General features: G+C 37.8%; 1 protein-coding gene across 7 annotated transcripts in view; it reads right to left on the reverse strand.

Annotated features, from left to right (window-relative positions):
* Positions 1–358: 358 nt before the first annotated feature.
* The window catches only part of TDRD1 (tudor domain containing 1), a 40,384-nt gene continuing 20,569 nt past the window's right edge, over positions 359–20,173 (reverse strand). For 2 of the 7 annotated variants that reach the window (XM_088019821.1, XM_088019819.1), the window contains 15 exons: positions 19,831–20,002; positions 18,677–18,763; positions 16,803–16,970; positions 16,572–16,679; positions 15,540–15,710; positions 13,531–13,773; positions 13,006–13,143; positions 10,769–10,879; positions 9,825–9,995; positions 7,654–7,929; positions 6,792–6,911; positions 5,581–5,697; positions 2,244–2,411; positions 533–579; positions 359–451 (listed from right to left, as the gene is read on the reverse strand). In XM_088019821.1, the coding sequence (XP_087875947.1) occupies positions 359–451; positions 533–579; positions 2,244–2,411; positions 5,581–5,697; positions 6,792–6,911; positions 7,654–7,929; positions 9,825–9,995; positions 10,769–10,879; positions 13,006–13,143; positions 13,531–13,773; positions 15,540–15,710; positions 16,572–16,679; positions 16,803–16,970; positions 18,677–18,763; positions 19,831–20,002 (2,190 nt within the window). Of the gene's footprint in view, positions 452–532; positions 580–1,202; positions 1,431–2,243; positions 2,412–5,580; positions 5,698–6,791; positions 6,912–7,653; positions 7,930–9,824; positions 9,996–10,768; positions 10,880–13,005; positions 13,164–13,526; positions 13,774–15,539; positions 15,711–16,571; positions 16,680–16,802; positions 16,971–18,676; positions 18,764–19,830; positions 20,003–20,173 lie in introns of all 7 variants that reach the window. The other 5 variants (XM_088019816.1, XM_088019817.1, XM_028121769.2 and 2 more) reach the window with 5 other exon arrangements.

Below are 20,173 nucleotides of genomic sequence, written 5' to 3' on the forward strand. Positions count from 1 at the left end.
TTTTATAGCATTATGCACAAGTGAGTTAATTTCACATCTAGACACAAAGAATTTGAGGCAAAGCTTTCTCTCACAACAATTTTTACAAGTCCCTCCATGTTATCAATAACAGGAGCATCCAGAATCAAACAACAGTAAGGTTGAGTGGTTGCAACCTGAACACCCCTGGACTCGGTCCCACTAGCAGAGCCAGAGTAAGATTATCAAATTAAATCTAGGAAGACAGCAAAAACACTACAACCAGACCTCAGATCATCAGGTCACAAAATAAAGAACACATCATCAGTTCTACCCTAACATGCCTAGAGATGTCCTGCTGATGGTTACAGAAGTGGTGAAAACATCAAATTTAACTTACTTAACTTTTTAACAATTTTTTCATTTCAATAAATTTATTTTGATTGGTTGGATTGTTTAAGAGGAAGAGAAGAATCTGTTCGTGTTTTTCAACCTATGGGTGAAGAAAAAATAGTATTATTTAATTTCTAAAAATGTAAGGAGTACAATTTCACTTCAGGGAAATTCTACCCACTTGTTTCTGTAACTCTTTGCAACAGCAATTCATCCTGCACGTCTTTTCTAAAAGCAAATACAAAAAGCTATTAGAGAACACACACCATAGCTAACAAAACAAATTAGGCATGGGTTCTAACTATAAAGGACTTGATCGATTAACTTCTCATTTGGGCTTTAATATTCTCTACTACTGCACCCTGGGTTTCACCAAATTAACGCCCCCATCTCCAAGGTTTTAAGTCTTTTGCCTATCATATATGGGATATCTCTTATATCCCATATATGATATATCAAATCATCATCTTATGAGATTTCTGTAAGATCCAATCTCAAAAATACAAACTCCTCTCACTTTGGTCAGGATCGAAAATAAGTTGGAAATAATTCTGAATGCAAGACACTTCTGAAGCTCTCAACATCAATGCTATCACCAATGTGATCAACTATGCTGCTGAGCCTAAGCTAAGGAAAACCTGGCCTGGGAGGCCCACTTCTATCCAGCGGATCCCCTCAGAGGGCAATGTGAGTCGCAGCTTGCCACTGGATTTGCCGGGGGGGGGGGGGGGGGCGGGGGGGTGATAAAGGGAACGTGACCACAGAGAGTAAGGAAAAACCAGGTCACCTACACTGATTACATGTTTTTAATTACACTTACATCTGTCATTAATTAAACTTGAAAAAAATACCTGTACTTAAAGCACTTTGCTTTTTAGATGTGATGTTTTTTGCCAGACCATATGTCACCAGCTTTTCAGCTATATTGATAGTACCATTTTCAGAGCATTTCTCAACCGACACTGTATGGACATTCTTGATAATTCCTTTTACAGAAAGCATTACACTCTGATTCAACATGAAATTTTTTAGTAGTTCTATTACTAATTGAGAGCAGCTTCCATTCAATTCCATTAGTCCTGGGAAAACAACTGAGTATTAATCTTTGAGTCCCTTAAAAAAAGATAAATATTTACATATATCATCTAAAGACAATAAGCGAAAGTCTCACTTACTTTAGCTGGGCTTAGGTATGCTTTGATATACAATTGCTGTTGCATTAAAAAAAAAATCACTCAATAGATATTCACTGATCCCTATTATGTGTCAAGCACTAATCTAGGTCTGGAGGGCATAAAAAAAGACAATTCCCTGCTGCCATGGACATATGTCTGTTATAATGGGAGAAGCAAACAATAAAATTTTCCAACTCTCTCTCCGAGTCAAAACCAAAGCAGACTACGAGGAAACGAGTGAGCGCTTATCTGCTGGGACCACTAGGTAATGAAATCAGGAGTAAAGGTAAAAAGCTACTTTAGCATTCCCATTCGCTTTATTCAAACACCAGCTGAAGAGCTGAACATGTGCAGATACAGTACACAGAAAAGTAGTCCCAAATGGTGTCATCTCTGGTCTCTCAAGAGAATGCCGTGACAGAGCAGAGAGACCCTCAGGTAAGGGTCAGATGGCCCACTTCCCCTGGCCCTGCCACTTTTAGCTGTGCAACCTGGGGCCACACACAGTCTCTAAACAACAGTGGGTAACAATGTAATCTTTGTGAGAATGAAATAAGGGATGAAAGATAAGAATTTTTTTTTGTAAACTCTGCTTGATATTTGAAACCTGGGCAGTTACTGAAATGCCCATCTGATTCGGACACGGAGCTATAAAACAGAAGAGAAAAAAAAAAAATCACACAGATATCCCAATTGGAAAGTGACTTAACTGCCTACCTTCGAGGGAACATTTAATAACTTGGAAAGGAAGCTCCAGGTGGCTCGTGGAAATTGGCTGCACTCTGGAAAGAGGCAGAGTTTCAATGTTTCCATAGTCTGCATAGAGTACTTTCACATCAGCATCTGACGTCCCCAGAACAATGGCACGGTACCAGAAGTCGTCACCTGAAAATAGAATGCAATCTCAGGTAAGAAGTTACATGCAACGACCCCCTCCCTCCCTTAAGATGGTTATTCACAGTTACATTTACATCAGTGAGAAATTCATGCCAACATTTCTGGCTAGAGTCCAGATGAAACACAAGCATCACCTCCACGGTCCTTCCAGATCCTACTAAAAAGACAATTATGTGATTAAAAAGAAAAAGGCACAAAACCACAAGGATAGAGGACAAGAGAGAAGACAGTATAATATTGGAAGCTGGAAAGTAGATGGCAGGAATGGAAATGCTTTAGCAGAGCTCAACCAAAGCTGGCTATGGGAAAGCAAAGCAGCATCTTCCTTGGCATCTTAAATCCCCAAGTCCTAATAAATAATGCATTCCAAAGTAGTAGTAAGAATGGAGCTGAAAATGAGGACTGGGTAAAGAAAGCAAACTTATTTCCCAAGACAACTGAATAGACTTTAGTTTACAAACACATTTATAGGTAATACTTATTTTTAAAGTTGCTAAAGAGGATGATCAGTTTTATGTTCACATGTTTTAATAAAACTTAGAATGCCCTCCCCATTTCAAGGCATCTGCTCCTGCTCAAGGGCAGAAGACTAGAGGTTGTTTCTCTGGAGAGGATGAACCAGGTAGACTACCGGACTCAGGAACATGAGGCAGCGCAGAGGAAGTTTACCGAGAACACTGTTGGGTGACCTGTGCACACCAAGCAGGAGGCCACCATCCCAAGGCAAATGCACTTCAAGATACCAACAGCAGGAGTCCCCAGGGAAATGGCAGGGCCCCATCACCCAATAGTAGAGGCCACCAGTGCACAAGATCTGCCCACAAAGCAGCTTCCAATTAACTAAGTGCCCCATTGAAGTGAGCAGCAAAGGATCAGCAGGCATCTGAAGAAAGCTTCCAACATGACAGAGAAGACCAACCCAAAAAGGAACTCAAAGAAACAAGGAGAAGAGAGGGACAATTAGAAGAAAGATATTAACACCCCCAGACAAATTGATTTCCATCCTTGAAATAAGAACAAGTCAGTATTGGAGCACCTGGGTGGCTCAGTCGTCAAGCGTCTGCCTTCTGCTCAGGTCATGATCCCAGGGTTCTGGGATCGAGCCCCACATCGGGCTCCCTGATCAGCGGGGAGTCTGCTTCTCCCTCTCCCTGCCACTCTGCCTACTTGTGCTCTCTGTCAAATAAATAAAATCTTTAGAGAAAAAAAAAAGAATATTTGGAGTTTCTAACAGAACAGAAAATGAAAGAAGTGAATAAAAAAAATTCAGAAAACTTTCTCAAAACCGAAGCTCATCAATTCCTAGACTTAAGGGCCCACCCATTAAAAGTGCCCAACACAATGGTAAAAACTAATACCAAGTCCCATCATGAATTTCAAAACATGGAATGAAGAGATTACTATAAATTGGAAGGGGGGAAAAATACGTACAAAGTTTGGAGAATCTAAATGACCTCTCTTTTGACCAGTAACATCAACAGCTTTAAGAAACCATAAAAGCAGGGCACCTGGCTGGCTCAGTTGGTGAAGCTTGAGACTTGATCTCGGGGTTATGACCTTGAACCCCATGCTGGATGTAGAGATTACTTAATAAAAAAAATTTTTTTAAAAAGCAGTACCTCCAAAATTTTAAGGGAAAGATGATTTCCAATCTAGAATTCTAGATCTAGGCAAGCTATCCATTAACTATTAAGGTAGAATAAAGCCTTTTTCAAACATGGGAGAACATAAGGAGATAACAGAAAATTTATCTTACATGTAACCTTTTCTCAGCTTCTGGAGGATGGGATATACCCAAATTTTAGAATAAATCCAAAGTAAGGATTTCAGAAAACAAGGTGAGATGAGGGAGGGAGAAACTGAGAAAACACGGTGGGGTGGGAGGGAAATCTGTGAAACCTGAGGGAGTAGTGTTGAAACAACCCCAGTAAGATGATAAACGGAAATGTCCAGGGTGATGGCTCACGTCTGGAGGACACGCAGTCTGGCTAGAAGATCAGAAGGCAGCAAGCGCTGGTAATATAACAAAAGCTGGTAAAGTACATGAGGTTTCAATGGGAGAATCTGCACCAATGCAGAGAACTGGAGATAATCAGTGAAAGTATACAGAACACAACAATATTGTACTGTACTACGTGGCTAGGCTGTGAATAGTGTTTATGCAATTCCAAGAAAGTAACAGAGAATACTTATCTAACCAAAAATTGTGACATATTTCTATCAGGAAGAAAGGGAGGGAAAGTGTAGATCCCGTTATCATACAAAAGAAGAGCAAAACTAAACATAATACATTTAACCGTAAATCTAAATTTAAATTAAGGGCGCCTGGGTGGCTCAGTTGGTTAAGCGACTGCCTTCGGCTCAGGTCATGATCCTGGAGTCCTGGGATCGAGTCCCTCATCGGGCTCCCTGCTCAGCAGGGAGTCTGCTTCTTCCTCTGACCCTCTTCCCTCGCATGCTCTCTTTCTCTCTCTCTCAAATAAAATCTTAAAAAAATAATAAATTTAAATTAAAAATTTTTTTAAATGAACTCTTTGTGGGCAACAGACCGAAAGCATTTTAAATCCGTCGCTGGCAAGAGGAAGATGAAATTGGCCCACTCACAAACTTTTGGCACATATGGACATTTCTTTAAGATGCCTACAGAGCAATATGCTTCCGGAACTTACAAAACAATTTATATCCTTTGACTCAGGAATTCCCCAAGTTTCTGCCCGAGAATATTCACTCCAAATGTTATTACAAAAAGAAATTTGTTAACATGAAATATTAAACAACAGGACAATTCTTAAGTGTACCTGATTCAACAAGTCTGACTTTTTAAGGCATTTATTCCTTTTCTAGTACATTCATAAAGTTCTACAAATTATTTGCAACTCCTCCATATAAAAATATGTTATTGGTCAACCATATACAGTAGAGTTTCTAGAGCTGACTATCTCAAAGTACTGACAGATCTGTAGTTATCTACCTATATCCTTACCTAAATATAATCTATGGTTTATAAAACAGAAAAGTTGGATGATCCCAGCACATGAATTAAACCTACAACCTTGCTTTTAACAAAATGAAATGTGCGCCTAATATAACAGAATACACAAGATTTCATGTAAAAGAGAACATTTCCCCTTTAATATTTTATCTAAAAGAACCTTACTTGTGTATTTGGCACAGCACACATCTCCAATTTTGGGTCTGTAAGACACTCGGCTTTTCTGAGTATTGCAGTATTCTAACAATTCAGCTGTCAAGATACAAAATCTTTCCTGATCTTCTGAAACATAAAAAAGCAATCTTTTGTGAAGAAATTTTCAATGCTGTTTAGACAGTATACAAGAACAATGTCAAATAGAATCACTCAAAAAAACCTATTTACATTTATATTTTAAGAATACATAAAACCACCAGTGGTTACCTTGTACAAAAGGGATCTAATACTGGGAGGGAGTAAGATGGAAGCTTCTGGAAAGCTAATTTCTAGATCAGGGTGGTTCTACTAGTGTGTTCACACTACAGAAACTTATTAAGTCGTACTTTCACAATTTTTCGGTATACTTTTCAGGAAATGTGTTATAGTTAATGAGATAAAACAAAGTACTTCTAATTCATCAGGATTCAACAACCCTAAATCCCTGCTTTTCACTACACAGATTAAAGATGATGACTTGTAATACTGGAGATAGATTTAAGAGCACTTGTTGGTATCACAATTTGTGGTCTTACAATTTGAAACAAAGGTTCACTTTCTCAACCTTCAAGTACCTGCAATTATTTTGAATAGCCATCACCCAACTTGCACTAACTCTCCTTCTGACACTACAAGGATAAACTCAAATATATTGAAGAGATTTCTTAATTATAAACTTTCATGAAAGAAAACATTTATATGCTACTTTTCTTCAGGATTAGGCCCAGTATAAAACATTTCTCTAAGTTTCTAAGCTATAGTATTATAGACTGATTTATAAAGTACTTTTTCAGTGTAACAAATTTTCTTAAAAGGTCGTAGATGGTTAGCTTTGTAAATGCAATTCAATATAGATAGTATCTATTTTTTGTGATAGTATCTATTTTTAAACAAGAAATTATACAACAATTAAGGAAACTTATTTTCTTATAAAAAGCCGGAGATGAGACTGGGTTGGGTAGGTGCTAAATGCAGGGCATTTCCCTCATGTTCACATTTGTGTTTGTGTAACTAAATATGTCTGAAGTGTTATGATGGCCAGTTCTTCCTTAAAACATTGAATAAAACAAAAATCACCAGCCTCCCCTCTTCTCTCTCACTTCCTAAAGAATTCGGATAAGTGCTTTCATTATACAGTTAAAAAGATAAGCATAAATAGGTTTCAAATTTTGGTTTCTTACCTGGCATCTTATTTGGTAGAGCATAAAACAAGTGTAGGCTTACGATTTCTAATATGGTTGCTTGTACAGTTTTATTAACTGGCAATTCTATTGTCCTCCACTGCTCAGCTGAAGAGATGGCTGAAAACATACAAAACAGATCTTGTATAAAACAGATCATAGTTGTTATTCTCTCCCAGTTTATTCAATTTATTTATCAACTGAATCAACATTCACAAATTCCTAAAATGAAAATCTGTATTTTCACAAAACAATCTATTCAGTTTGAGGGATTCTGTGAGCATTACCAAAAAGGCCAATCTAGAATGAGAATCTTTGACCTGCTGCACTCATGTATTACTTCTGTAATATATTTCCAATTCCATAGTATATTTAATATAAAACTTATAACTGATTCACACTTTAGGGGATACATAACTGTATGATGCAAGACTACCTAATAACTACAATAAAAATGAGTACAGTGTTTAATAAAACTATGTTTCAATAAATATTATTTTTATTTTTTTTAAGATTTATTTATGAGAGAGAGTGTGAGTTTGCATGAGCGGGGGAGTGGGGGGCAGAGGAGATGGAGACAAAGAATCAGAAGCTGACTCCACACTGAGCCAGACGCAGAGCTCGATCTCACCACCCTGAAGTCTCTCACCACCCGAGCTGAAACCAAGAGTCGGACGCTTAACCAACAGCTCCCCCCAGGCACCCTCAATAAATACTAATTTTAGTAACCTGTTATTAACCTATTTCCACAAAGCATGTTTTCCTACAGAAAAATTGCATCATTTGGCTAGAAAAATTTCATTGCCTATAAAAGCAAAGGATAACAAATTTAAATAACAAATCAATGGTTTAAACATGTTACCTTGAAGCCCCAGGACATCAACTTGAAGATCACGTTTACTAATAGGTCTATTATTTGTCAAGTCTCTACGTGGCGAACTAGTTTTTAAAACCAGATGTTCATCAATCAGAACATCACTAATTATTCTGGGGTAAGAAGTGGAGAGATCAGTGAGCTCGATTCCCACTCCCTGTCCAGTGATTTCAACCACTCGGGCTTGGAGTTTTATCCCTGCAACGCACATCTGAAATCTTGCTATGGCTTCTTCAGTCCAGTGTTTGTTTCTAGGCTGTATATCTGGCAAATAAGAATAGCATTAAAAAGAATTCTGTGCCCAAGCTGCAATTTTGCTTCAACAGTATCTGGGACTGGTCCTTGTCAAGTGTTCCATTTGGGTCAGTGATTTTGAGTATCTTTTTTTTTTGCAATGTTCAATTACATTTCTACATCTTCTATGCCTGAGTTACAGATAACGCATTTGTATACATACTACTAGGGTTTTAGGAGCCTCAGAAATTTTCCTTATTTTCCCCACTAATATATCTTTACCTGGCATTTTTCCAATAGGGAAAAATAGGGTTAGAAGCCACTACCGTGTTCTGTTATATATAAGATGTTGAGTTACTAATTATGCTGGTAGAAGATCTCAACCATACACCTTCACTTCTGTGGACAGCTTTCTAATGGTGATTTTAAAATGTTATTTTAAACTACTTAACCAAAAATTATTTTTTCTGATAATTCTGGCTTATACCCTTATTTTTAAAAGAACTCAAACTTGAGCGTGCAACTCAATTACCTAGAGGGCTCATTAAAACAGGGCCATACGCTAGAATTTCCAATTTAGCAGATCTTGGTTGGGGACTAAGAATCTGCAGTTTGAATAAGTTCTCAAGTTGATGTTGCTTGTCTGGGGGCCACATTTTTTTTTTTCAAAGATTTTATTTATTTATTTGAGAGAGAGAATACACAAGCAGGGGGAGTGGCAGGCAGAGGGAGAGGGAGAAAGAGGCTCCCCGTAGATCAGGGAGCCCGATGTGGGACTCGATCCCAGAACCCTGGGATCATGACCAGAGCCGAAGGCAGTTGCCTAACAAATTGAGCCACCTAGACACCCTAGGGGCCACATTTTAAGAAGCATGGACATAAAACATGGTAATTAAAAATAATCTGAAACATACTTAGTGTAGTAAGTAGAAAGAAAACATGCAAAAGGAAAAATAAAGAGCATCTATGCTGCCACACATGAGCACTATTAACATTTTGGTATCCAACCTCCCATAATATTCATGTGCATATGGAAAGACCCACATGCACATACGAGTTTCTTTCATAAAGAAACCTTTCAATAATAGCTCTTATGGATATATGCCAGGTAGTGTTAAGTGCTTTATATTTTTCATCTCTTTTATTCTTAATGACTCTTTGAGGAAGATACTATTATTTTCCAGATGAAGAATCAGAAGCACAAGAGAGTTTGAATCATTTGCCTAAGATTCTCACAGTAGGTAGCAGAGTTGGTTCCAGAACCTATCCTTGTAATCACAATGCCGTCCTGTATCTCTTTTACAATATGCATGTTTTATGTACCTCATAAACAATTCTTCATACTAATAACCCATGGTTAACATCACTTTAAAACTGTGTGGTAGGAGGAAACACTTAAATCGAACTTTGCATGTCAGAAAAATTCTGTTACTAAGAATTCACTTAATCCTCACAACAACCACCTGAAATAGGTACTACTACTGTCAATTATATGGATCATCATTTAACCAATCCTCTGTAATTGGCTATTTAGGTGGTTTTGCTATTATTAACAGCAGTATAATGAATTTCCTTGTAGGTAAACTGAAATTCCAAGATCATTTCTTTAGGATAAATTATTACAAGTAAAAATGCTGAGATAAAAGGTAGGAATATTTGAAGCTCTTAAGATATCCTGCAAAATGCCTTCAAGAGAACACATTGGTTTTCACTCCCATCTCCAGCACAGAAAAGCAGCTGCTTTCCTACTTTAACATCAACACTGAACATTTCGGCCCGTACCTTCAAAAGTACATTTCTAAATTGTATAATATGAAGCAGGATCTTCTAGGTCACATGTTAAAATTATAGATGTTAATATTTAAAAGTAAGTATACCCTAAGTATTAGAAGATAGTTGAGAAAGTTTCTTATTCTGCACCGTACCTACTAACCAGCACCGTATTCCTTGAAATGGAAGTTTTAAAAATTTGGATGGGATCATTTGGAGTTCATCTGCAGTAACTTCTTCCATATTCCCATAATCCACAAAATGGACTTTAAAGTTTCCATCTGGTAAGATTTCCTTGACTAAAGCACGATACCAATTACCATCACCTATAATTAACACAAAGTTTGTAAAACATGGAACATTATTTCCCCTCTATTAACATTTGAAGTCTTCATCTTCAAAAAAAAAAAAATCCTTTGTCTAAAGTAACTAAATAAATTTGCTCTCTTTCTCCAGATGATGCCTTTAATTTTTCATTCAGAAATCCTCAGAATTCTCAAAATCCATTTTTTAGAATACATCCAAAATTTTTATAGCACCACGTTTTGACATCAGATGTAAATTAAAGATTCCATTCATCACGTATCCAATAAACAGAATGTGAAAGTGAAGGGAAGACTTCATAAGCTTGAACATATCTGTCGATCTGGAAATCTTACGATACTCTCATAACTAAGGACAAATTGTTTTACTTGCTATTAGTAAAATAATGTAAAGAGCAAATAGAAAAACACATACAATGAAATTAAGGTGTTTCATAAAATATACTTTCAAACTAAACATGCACAGGGTGACCAGAAAAAACCATAAACCTGCAGTGAATAGGTTTCCCAGTATCTAATTTACTTTAATATCAGAAATTCTGGAAAGAAAAGCATTTAACAAATTTTAACAAAGTTGAGGTAAGAAAGTTTCATTTGGAGGTTCCCTGCTACGAAGAGAAGAGAAAACATGATACTTTAAGCATTCATTTAGTCTTGATTGTGAGAAGTATTTACTTAAACATCAGGAAGAAAATACACATTAAAAAATAAGGGCTGAATGTCAGGAAACAAAAGTCTCTATCAATGAAGTCATGATTCTATCAACTGCAACTTACCTACAAAAGAAGCACAACATGGTCGTCCTATTTCTGCCTTAAAATCACTGGGCACCTTCTGCTGGCAATATTCTGCTAATGACTTGTTCACATCATTGAGTTTCTTTAAAGCTGAAAACAGAATACACATACAGCATTCAATATTTAAAATGCATGCAGAATACAAATCTTCCTCTAAAGCCAGGAAATGTTCTGATCATACAATCTCAGGTACATTCCCAAGCAACTATAAAGTACACACCATATGCTTTTCTCTTTTCCTTATTAAAAAGTTAATTGGGAAAATAAGTCGTTATTAGTCAATGCTCTTAGTAACCCCCTACTATGGTATTGTCATCAGCATACCAGAGCATGAGCTTTGCACAGGTCTAAGGAAACTGTGTGGAAGCCTGTACAGAAACTGACATACAAGCTGTCCAGAAGGAAGACACATAAGCACTAACAGGATGCACAGATGTCTGCTAAGGAAGTGCAGAGAGTAGAGCTGTGTGTACTACAGTTTTTACAGAGAAAGAGTACAGACAAGGAGAGGGTACTCCAGAAGGAATAAAGAGCTCTGAGGCAAAGTACAGAATTAAGCAGCCAAAACTTATTTGGCAGGAGCAGTCTGGCAAAGCAGGGAAGGTAAACCACTGAAGAACACAACAACCATGTGCTGGTAAAGAAACAAACCATGGAGAGCTTTAAAATGCTGAGGGGTGCCTGGCTGGCTCAGTAAAGTGTCCAACTCTTGATTTTGGCTCAGGTCATGATCTCAGGGTCCTGAGATGGAGCCCCACATCTGGCTCCCCGTTCAGCAGGCAGTCTGCTTCTCTCCCTCTTCTCCTCCTTCTGCCCCCCACCCCCTGTATGCTCTCTTTCTCAAAATAAAAATAAATCTTTAAAAAAAAGAAGAAAAGACCATGTGAACTTAGACATAGTGGATAAGACATAGTGGAAAATAAACGTAAAGTGCAAAAATCGTTTATAATATTTTACCATTTATGCCTACACAAACAGGGATACATACATACAAGCATACACATAGAAAAGATATTTATTATTTATTCTGAAAAGATTTAGAAAATTGAGAAAGGGACTGGGAAACTTCCCACTATACATTCTTTTTAACTTTTGGATTTTGTACATATGCTTGTATAATCACCTATGAAAATAAAAACTGACCTTAAAAATTTTTAATTTTATGCGATATGAAATAGTGGTCAATCTACTAGATGATTCTGAAAGGAGGGATGACAAATCTCACAAACTGGGAGCCAGACAGTGACTCAGGCACCTAGTTTAATGTCCTTATTTGATAGAGAAGAAAACCAAGATTTAGAAATACTAAAATTAAGGATGCTCACCAAAATAGCTCAAATGAAAAAGAAGGAAAATACAAGTGTGAGGATGTGGAGTGACTAAAAATCTCAACAGCTGTCATAATCACTTTGGAAACTTTGACATTCAGTGATCAAAGCTGAAAATATAAATACCTTTTAGGATATGGTCAGTAATTTCATTCCTGGGTATATATTCAAAAGAAACACATATCCATGTGCACCAAATTTGTATGGAAAAGTTCACACCAATATAATTTTATAGATCAGAACTAGAAATGACCCACATGTCCAACTTTATAAAGAAATAAATTTGCAGTGTCATTCACACAGTGGAACACAAGCTACTGCTACATATAAAAATGAAGAACTGATCTCACAATGTGAAAAAAAGGTGAGAAGGCACATACTATATGATCACATTTACAACAAGTTTAAAACCAGGAAAACTATGCTATTAGAAGGCAGGATAGTGTTTACTTTTTAAAGAGAGAATGGGTAATCATCAAAGGAGACAAGGAGGAAACTTCTGGCTTACTGGTAACGTTTCATTTCTTGACCTAGATGTTGGTTATTCAGTGTTTTGACTTTGTGATAATGTGTTATGCTGAACTATTTGTGTACTTACGTATATTCATGTTATGCTTTAATAAAATCAAACATTTACTTTTAAAAAATGAATTTAGAACACATTCTACAAAATCAAAACTGGTTTAAATAGAGATTTTTTTTAAACTAGAAATAATGGCTTAAAATGGAATAAAAAGCAATGAAGTATAACCAAATCTTTCTTATAAGTAGAAATATTCCCTTGGCCCTTCTTGGAAAGATAGTACTTTTATTATTCAATAAACTCTTCTTCAGTTATTACCACACCAATGTATCTGTAAGAAAAATAAATGAGAAGAGTCCACTCACCATCCTCTTGAAGCACATGGCAATAAAATTCTCCAGGACTGTACATCATACAGACCACAACATCTACTGTTTGGTCAACAGCAAGTTCAACCCATGTCCACTCCAATGGACTCAGTTTTGCTTCTATACCCAAGGGAACTGTGGAAAAAAAAAATGAACTTTTGCAAAATAAATGGTCAAAGTGGGGAGGGGAGGTAGGGCTGGTGAGGAATCTGCTTTTGAAGAACTGAATTTCCAGGGACTTTTAGTGACTTTACAGGAAAGTTAATTGGTATTACAATTAGCGAAAATTACCTCACTGAATTTCAAATTCACATTTCTGATTGATCCCTTCAGCTGCCAGTGACCCATAGGTTTTTTGTTTTTTTTCTTCCAGTTTTCCAACACACTCATAATGTATTTAAATGAATGCTTGATTCAAAAAGACAGAAGACATTCAACATCCATTCTTTTTCAGAGCATGAGAACCCACAAAAAGCCATCTGGATTCCAGCATGGACATTATCGAGCAGAGAGCTTACTCACCGCTGGCTTCTTTCACAACACTGGGCTTCTCAGCCAGCATCCCAGTCTCCTGGACGGCAAAGCCGGCATCTCTGAGCGCCTGAGCAATACTGAGGTGAGGCGTCACAGATTCATCTACAAGCTCCACCAGGGAGCTGTTTTCCAGCTTGTCTGCCACTTTCACTGTGATCATTTTGTTCTGCACAATGTTTTTCATCAGACAAATAGCTTCTGGAGTCCAAATTCCTAATGATGGCTTTACTCCTATCAAAGAGTTTTTAAAGGAATATTAAAATACTTCTTATAAAAGCATTTAGAAATTCAGCTTCTAATTTCCACAAAGTTAAATTTAAGGAAGCTGACAAATACCAGAACCAAAAAGTCCCACCTGAGCAGGATTTCCTAATGATTAAAATAAAGGCAAAATTACAAAGAAAAAAACCTATAGAAAACTGCTCTACTTCTATGTAAACAAACAATAATTCCATTGATATGAAATGTCCAGAAAAGAAAATCTTGAAGACAGATTAGTGATTGCCTGGGGAGCTAGGATTACTGATGGCGATAAGAAACCTCATCAGGGTGATGTCTATACAACTCAGTAAATTTACTAAGAATCACCGAACTGTATACCTAAGACTGAGAATTTTATGGTATGTAAATTATATCTCAGTAAGTTAAGAAAATCATAAACAAAAGTATCAAACAATCCAGGAAGAAATACTGGTCCCTTACAATGACATAAAAAACATCAGCGGGGGAGACTGAGTGGCTCAGTTCATTAAGCAACTGCCTTCGGCTCAGGTCGTGATCCTGGAGTTCCGGGATCGAGTCCCGCATCAGGCTCCCTGCTCAGCAGGGAGTCTGCTCCTCCCTCTGACTCCCCCCTCTCATGCTCTATCTCATTCTCTCAAATAAATAAATAAAATCTTTAAAAAAAAAACATCAGCAGCACTTAAACTGCAAAGGCACTTGCAAATCAACAACCCAAGGTTATGCCTAGTCTTTTCATAAGAGCAAGTAACTTATGAAAAAAATGTTCAGTCTCATGGTAATAAAGTAATTGAAATGATTTAGTTTAAAACTTATCAAAACTGGCCACCATGAACTAATACAGAGGTATCTATTTGGTGTACCAAAGTGTGAAGGAATGGGCTCCCCTGCTATCTTTCTGGTAGGTGTGTAAACTAGTTCTACAGTTTCTGCAGAACAATCATAACATATATCACAAACATGAAAAGAAACATACCCACAGACACCTCCATTTCACCTGAGGACTTCTGTAGTACAACTATATTTTGCAGCCTATCCTAAGGAAATGATCTTGGATAGGTTGCAAATTGTAGTTAAAAGAACACTGCTATGGGGTGCCTAGGTGGCTCAGTGGGTTAAGCAACTGCCTCCGCTCAGGTCATGATCTCAGCAGCGTCCTGAGATGGAGCCCCAGGTCAGGCTCCATGCTCAGTGGGGAGTCTGCTTCTCCCTCTGCCTCTCCCCCTGGCTTGTGTTCTGTCTGAAGTATAATCTTAAAAAAAAAAAAAAAAAAAGAACAGTGCTAGTAGCAAAAACCTGGAAATATCCTTCTGATACTCAGATACCAGTTCAATTACGGTATATGTGAATTAAGGTTAAGAGGCCAATTTATTAACATGGAAAGAAGCCCTGGCTCCTGGTGGGATAAATTTTATAAACAGTAATTTCTAAGCATATGTTCCAACATACTGTTTTTACAAGCAGGTTTTGCCCTACTTTGTGTAAAGAATTGGCTTCTATGATATTTATCAATAATACAGACTATAAATAGCAAAATTACTCAATTTTATAACCAGAGGCACATTCAATTTTATTTTATTAGAGATAGCAAAGTGGTCCTGTATATTTGAAATGTTCTATTAAGGATTATTTTTGCATTAAGAGAAATTATATCCAAACACATTCTATCTTCTGGGTAGTTTAATTAATTTCAATCCTAATGCTCTTACTTTAGGTTTTAGTATTTTAAGAATACAGTGACCACAAACATTTCATACCTGCCAGCACACACTTTATAGCTTGCATTGGCAATTCCAGCAACTTTGGAGTTATGGGACAGAGTCTTGTCAAACTAAGGATTTCAAAGTTTCCATAATCTACATATCCGACCAGTACAGACTGTTCAGAAGCATAAGCTAAAACGGAGGCACGGTACCACTGATCATCGTCTGAAAGAAGGAGAGATCCATCTCAAATGATTTTCCAGTGCAGATATACACAAAAACTTTCCCTCCCAAATTCAGAGATGCTCATCTGTAGGTTTTACTTTAATAGAATATCAGGCTTTATTGAACGTATGCTTAGTCAACATTGCTACTTCTGCTGCTCAGAAGCCTTCAACTCCTAGAATCTCCCCTTTATGCACACCTTACTAGACCACTCATGCCCTGGGCGGTCATGACTTACAACAGGCTTTGTCTCCCCCACAGACAGTTAACTCATTAGGACAGAGAATGTGTCTGGGTCTTGTGAACGAATCCACAATGATGCCTTGATCAAACAGGAACAATTTGCTAAGCGTCAAGCAGGGCTAATTTTAGAATACCTGGCAGTGCGGGTCAACCAGACCCCACCGACCAAGCAATCTGTTCACTGGAGGCCCACTTTGCATCTCCCCTTCTGTGAGGCCACTGACTTGTTTCCCTCCAGCAGGGAAGAACTGAAGCCAGTTATCACAGCTGTGCCATGACGGCTCCGTGCTTCCAGGCCCTCTTGCTATTCCCAGGAAAACTGGTGAAGACAGGATCCTGGAAGATTGCACATTCACATCCTGAGGTAAACAACATTATCTGCACCAGTCCCCAAAACTAAAGGGCTGATAAAACAACAGAAACTTCCTTTACCAACTCCTCCAGGATTCACAGGCTCTCTTCCCTTGCACACTTGGATTCAGTTTAACTGTACATATTTAAATGACTGGTGTGCTTTGTCAAACTTCAAATGCAGCCATCCAGTGCAAACTGAAGATTGTTTCATTTATTTTTACTTCATTGTAAGTAAAAAAAAATTCAGTAATACTCTTCCCTCACCTGAGAATTGCGCACAACAGATATCACCAATTGTTGGATAAAAATCTGAGCGTGGAGGCACTTGACCACAGTACTCGCTAAGGGATGCCTGAAGTTCAGCGAGCTTATCTGTAGATACAGATCACATCTTAAACACAAATACAAATCTGCACATCATCTTCTTTTTCACATGTTGAGTCTCTTGAAGTACATAGGTTATCCTGACAGCACAAATCAAGAAAATTTACTTACGTCCGCTTTGCAGCTGTTGACAAAAGAAGTCTTCTGGAGTCTGAATGTGGGCAACCACACCACAAAACTCATCGCCTACATTCAAAGTTAACACTTTCGGGATTAAATCACTTCTATCCACAACAACTTTGTTTTCAGCTGTCATTTTTCCAACATCCTCAAGATCATCTTAAGAGAAAAACCAAGGCATTTTGTTTCATTAATCTACTTTTGCAGCTTTTCAGGCCCAATCATGTTCCTTCAACACCTCTAGGCCTTAACGCATGTTATTCTTCCTTCCCAGAACACACTCCCAATCCCCCAGCAACCTGGTTATTTCTTGCTCAGTGTAGTGTCACCTTGAAAAGACTTCTCTCCTAACCCAGGTTAGGTGCTGTCCAGGTGCTCCCAAGGCAGTTTGCGCGCACTTCCTTTCTCATCTCTTCTCTATGTGTCTGCACTGACCACAGAATACCCTCCATGAAGGCACCTCCACAGTCCCCCTCAGTGAAGCAAATACTGCCCAGGAGATTTTTGTTCCTTCCACTGGATACCTCTGCAACACTTGCTATTATTACTGATAATTTCCTCCTGGAAGCATTCACCCCCCTGTTGCTCTGGCAACTTTGTCCCTATTCTTTTTTTTTTTTTAAAGACTCACACTTCCCAATTTTAAAGATTTTTTTATTTATTTGAGAGAGAGAGAATGAGAGAGAGAGAGAGAGAGCGCACATGAGAGGGGGGAGGGTCAGAGGGAGAAGCAGACTCCCTGCCGCGTGAGCAGGGAGCCCGATGCGGGACTCGATCCCGGGACTCCAGGATCATGACCTGAGCCGAAGGCAGTCGCCCAACCGACTGAGCCACCCAGGCGCCCCTTGTCCCTATTCTCTATCCACCTCTCCCATCATGGCTTCTCACTCGATATTGTAGGCCCCAGGTTTATCTCCCCTTTTTTTTCCCCTGACTCAACACTCTCCCTAAGACACCACCGGCAGTTATGGTTTCAACCATGACTCCTATTAGACCAGTAAGTGTTTGGTTTTCTCCTCTAGATGGCAAAGAACTACTAAAAACTTTTTGGCAGAGTTGTCATACCAAAATTCGTGTTTTGGAGATATCGTGTATGCAGTACTATAAGAAAACAGCAGACAAAAGGTAAAGTCAGAGAAGGTTGTTGCAATAATCCACAACTGGTAAGGATTCCTGAACTAGAAAACAGTAAGGAAAAAAAGGATTTTAAAAAAGAAAAAAGACATACAAAGGATATTCAGGAAGAAGAATCAATGAAGACTTGGCAACCAATCAGACAAGGCAAAGGACAGGAGGTAAAGATAAGGTAGATTTAAAGATGAGTCAACCTTGTTTATATGGAAGGATGCACCTTATCACAGCACTATTAGCCTGGCAATCACCTCTGGATGAATGAGCAAGAGACAATGAAGTATGTCTGCATCCAAAGTAACCGGTAAAGGAACAAGGGAAAGAAGAAAACACGGCAACAAACAACACATAAAACTAGGCAATGAGACAATAAAATGCTGGTAGCAAAACTTCTTGCTTCTCTTGTTATACTACATGGAAAAACCACAGAGAGGGAAAATTTAAGAAAATGTTAGCTAAAAACCCTTCAACTCAAAGTGTCATGATATTTAGTACTTTAGAGATTTCTGATGATCATCATGTCAGGGGTTAATATGGAAGACAGGCAGGGAAGACTAAGAATAGACAATGTACTACTACATGAAAAAGTATCTTTCTTACATAAAGTTTAAAGAATGGCTATCATTTCCATTAACTGCAACACTGTGACAGCTCTGCCTTTGTATGTTTAGTAGAGAAGATATTCTTCAGTACCTAGAATCACTATACTCTTCAGTATTAATCTGTATACTCACTTGGATCTGCACTTTGCTTCTTAGAATTTTGTCCCTTGGGTTTCAAGCCATATCCCATTTCTATGAGCACATCATCTAAGAGTTTTCCTAAAAATGATTAAGAAAATGTATCCCCATTGAGATATTATACCAAGTATTAGAAGAAAGGCATAAACATGAAACAAATGAATCACAACCATGTGTTCTAGAGATTATAGTTATTAATACACTGGCCTATTTCTTACCAGCTCAGTTTGTGTGTGCAAAATACAGTTTACTGATGCTCAGCCTTAAAAATTGAGACAAAATTCCCATTGTCATGTGGCAGAAAATTTTATAAAAATATTTCACCTCAAAATTCTGGATAAATTACAGGTTTAGTTGCCACCTCACTGGCATGCTTAGTATGGCCACCATTTATGAGAAAAAAAAATTTAGTGTTAAGCTAAGACTACTTTTTCTCAGACATAAAGTATGGCTGAAACAAGGGGTAGCCAACATGACATAAACTTCAAATTCCTTGAAATACCATCCAGAAGCCTGAGTCATAATACGAAACATACACAGGAAAGAAAGAAGATAGATTTTATATTTAATTTCACAAAAGATTTAACTGAATTTTCTACCAAGTCACCAACAGACACCGGGGTCTCTAAAAGTAGAAGAGTGATACCTTGGAAACTGAGATGCAATTATAAGCACACGGTCAGAAGTCACTTTTCAAACACAAAGAAAGGTTTCCACCTCCACACTTCAATACTAGTCACTTACAGTCTCAATACTAACCAAACGCAGTTCTGTGAAGATTCTTCAAGGAAAAAGCACTGGTGGTGAAAGCATGGACAATTTCATAAGGACATTCTTGAATTTTTCTCCATAAATGAGTAGAAATCAGGAATGGTGATCATAATGGCCATATCAAAAGGCTAACACAGTCATCCCCACAGTAAGTCTGCATCTAGCCTTTGAAGCCAGCAGCTCCATGACCCTATGCCGGGTCTCTGAAAGACTGCCGACTGCAAGAGCAGGGTTAAAGCCGTACTTTCATCACACCCTGAAGGACTTCCAAGTGGAGCTTACTTGGCCTCATTTCATGTTTCTATTTCTTCTCTGCATAACAGGTGAAGACTAAACAACATATTAAGTGCTCCATCTAAGAAAATTTTAGATCTTACCTGAACCTGGCAGCATAACATCCACAGCAAAGGTAACCACTTCTTCTTCTAAGATGTCGACAATCTTTAGAGAGCAGTACTGCTCCATTAACAGTGATTTAATAGTTTTGACACATTCATTGCTCCAATTCCCCTTTGCTGGGATAACATTGGCCACAAAGCACTTTATGGCCTGAAAGATTTTACGTGAGTTACTAAAGACTTAGTATTTGAAAATGATTTTTTCTAATAACATGAAGATTTTTTAAACATAATATATTTGACACTGAAAATTTATCAGAAATCTTCAAGAACTAAGCAAATAAACAATTTTATGTGTAATTATTTGTCTCTTGTGCTACGC

This window comes from Eumetopias jubatus, unplaced genomic scaffold (genome assembly GCF_037043125.1).
Source record: "Eumetopias jubatus isolate StellerSeaLion01/CBP00866 unplaced genomic scaffold, mEumJub1_p1.0 scaffold_17, whole genome shotgun sequence".
NCBI classification, from domain to species: Eukaryota; Metazoa; Chordata; class Mammalia; order Carnivora; family Otariidae; genus Eumetopias; species Eumetopias jubatus.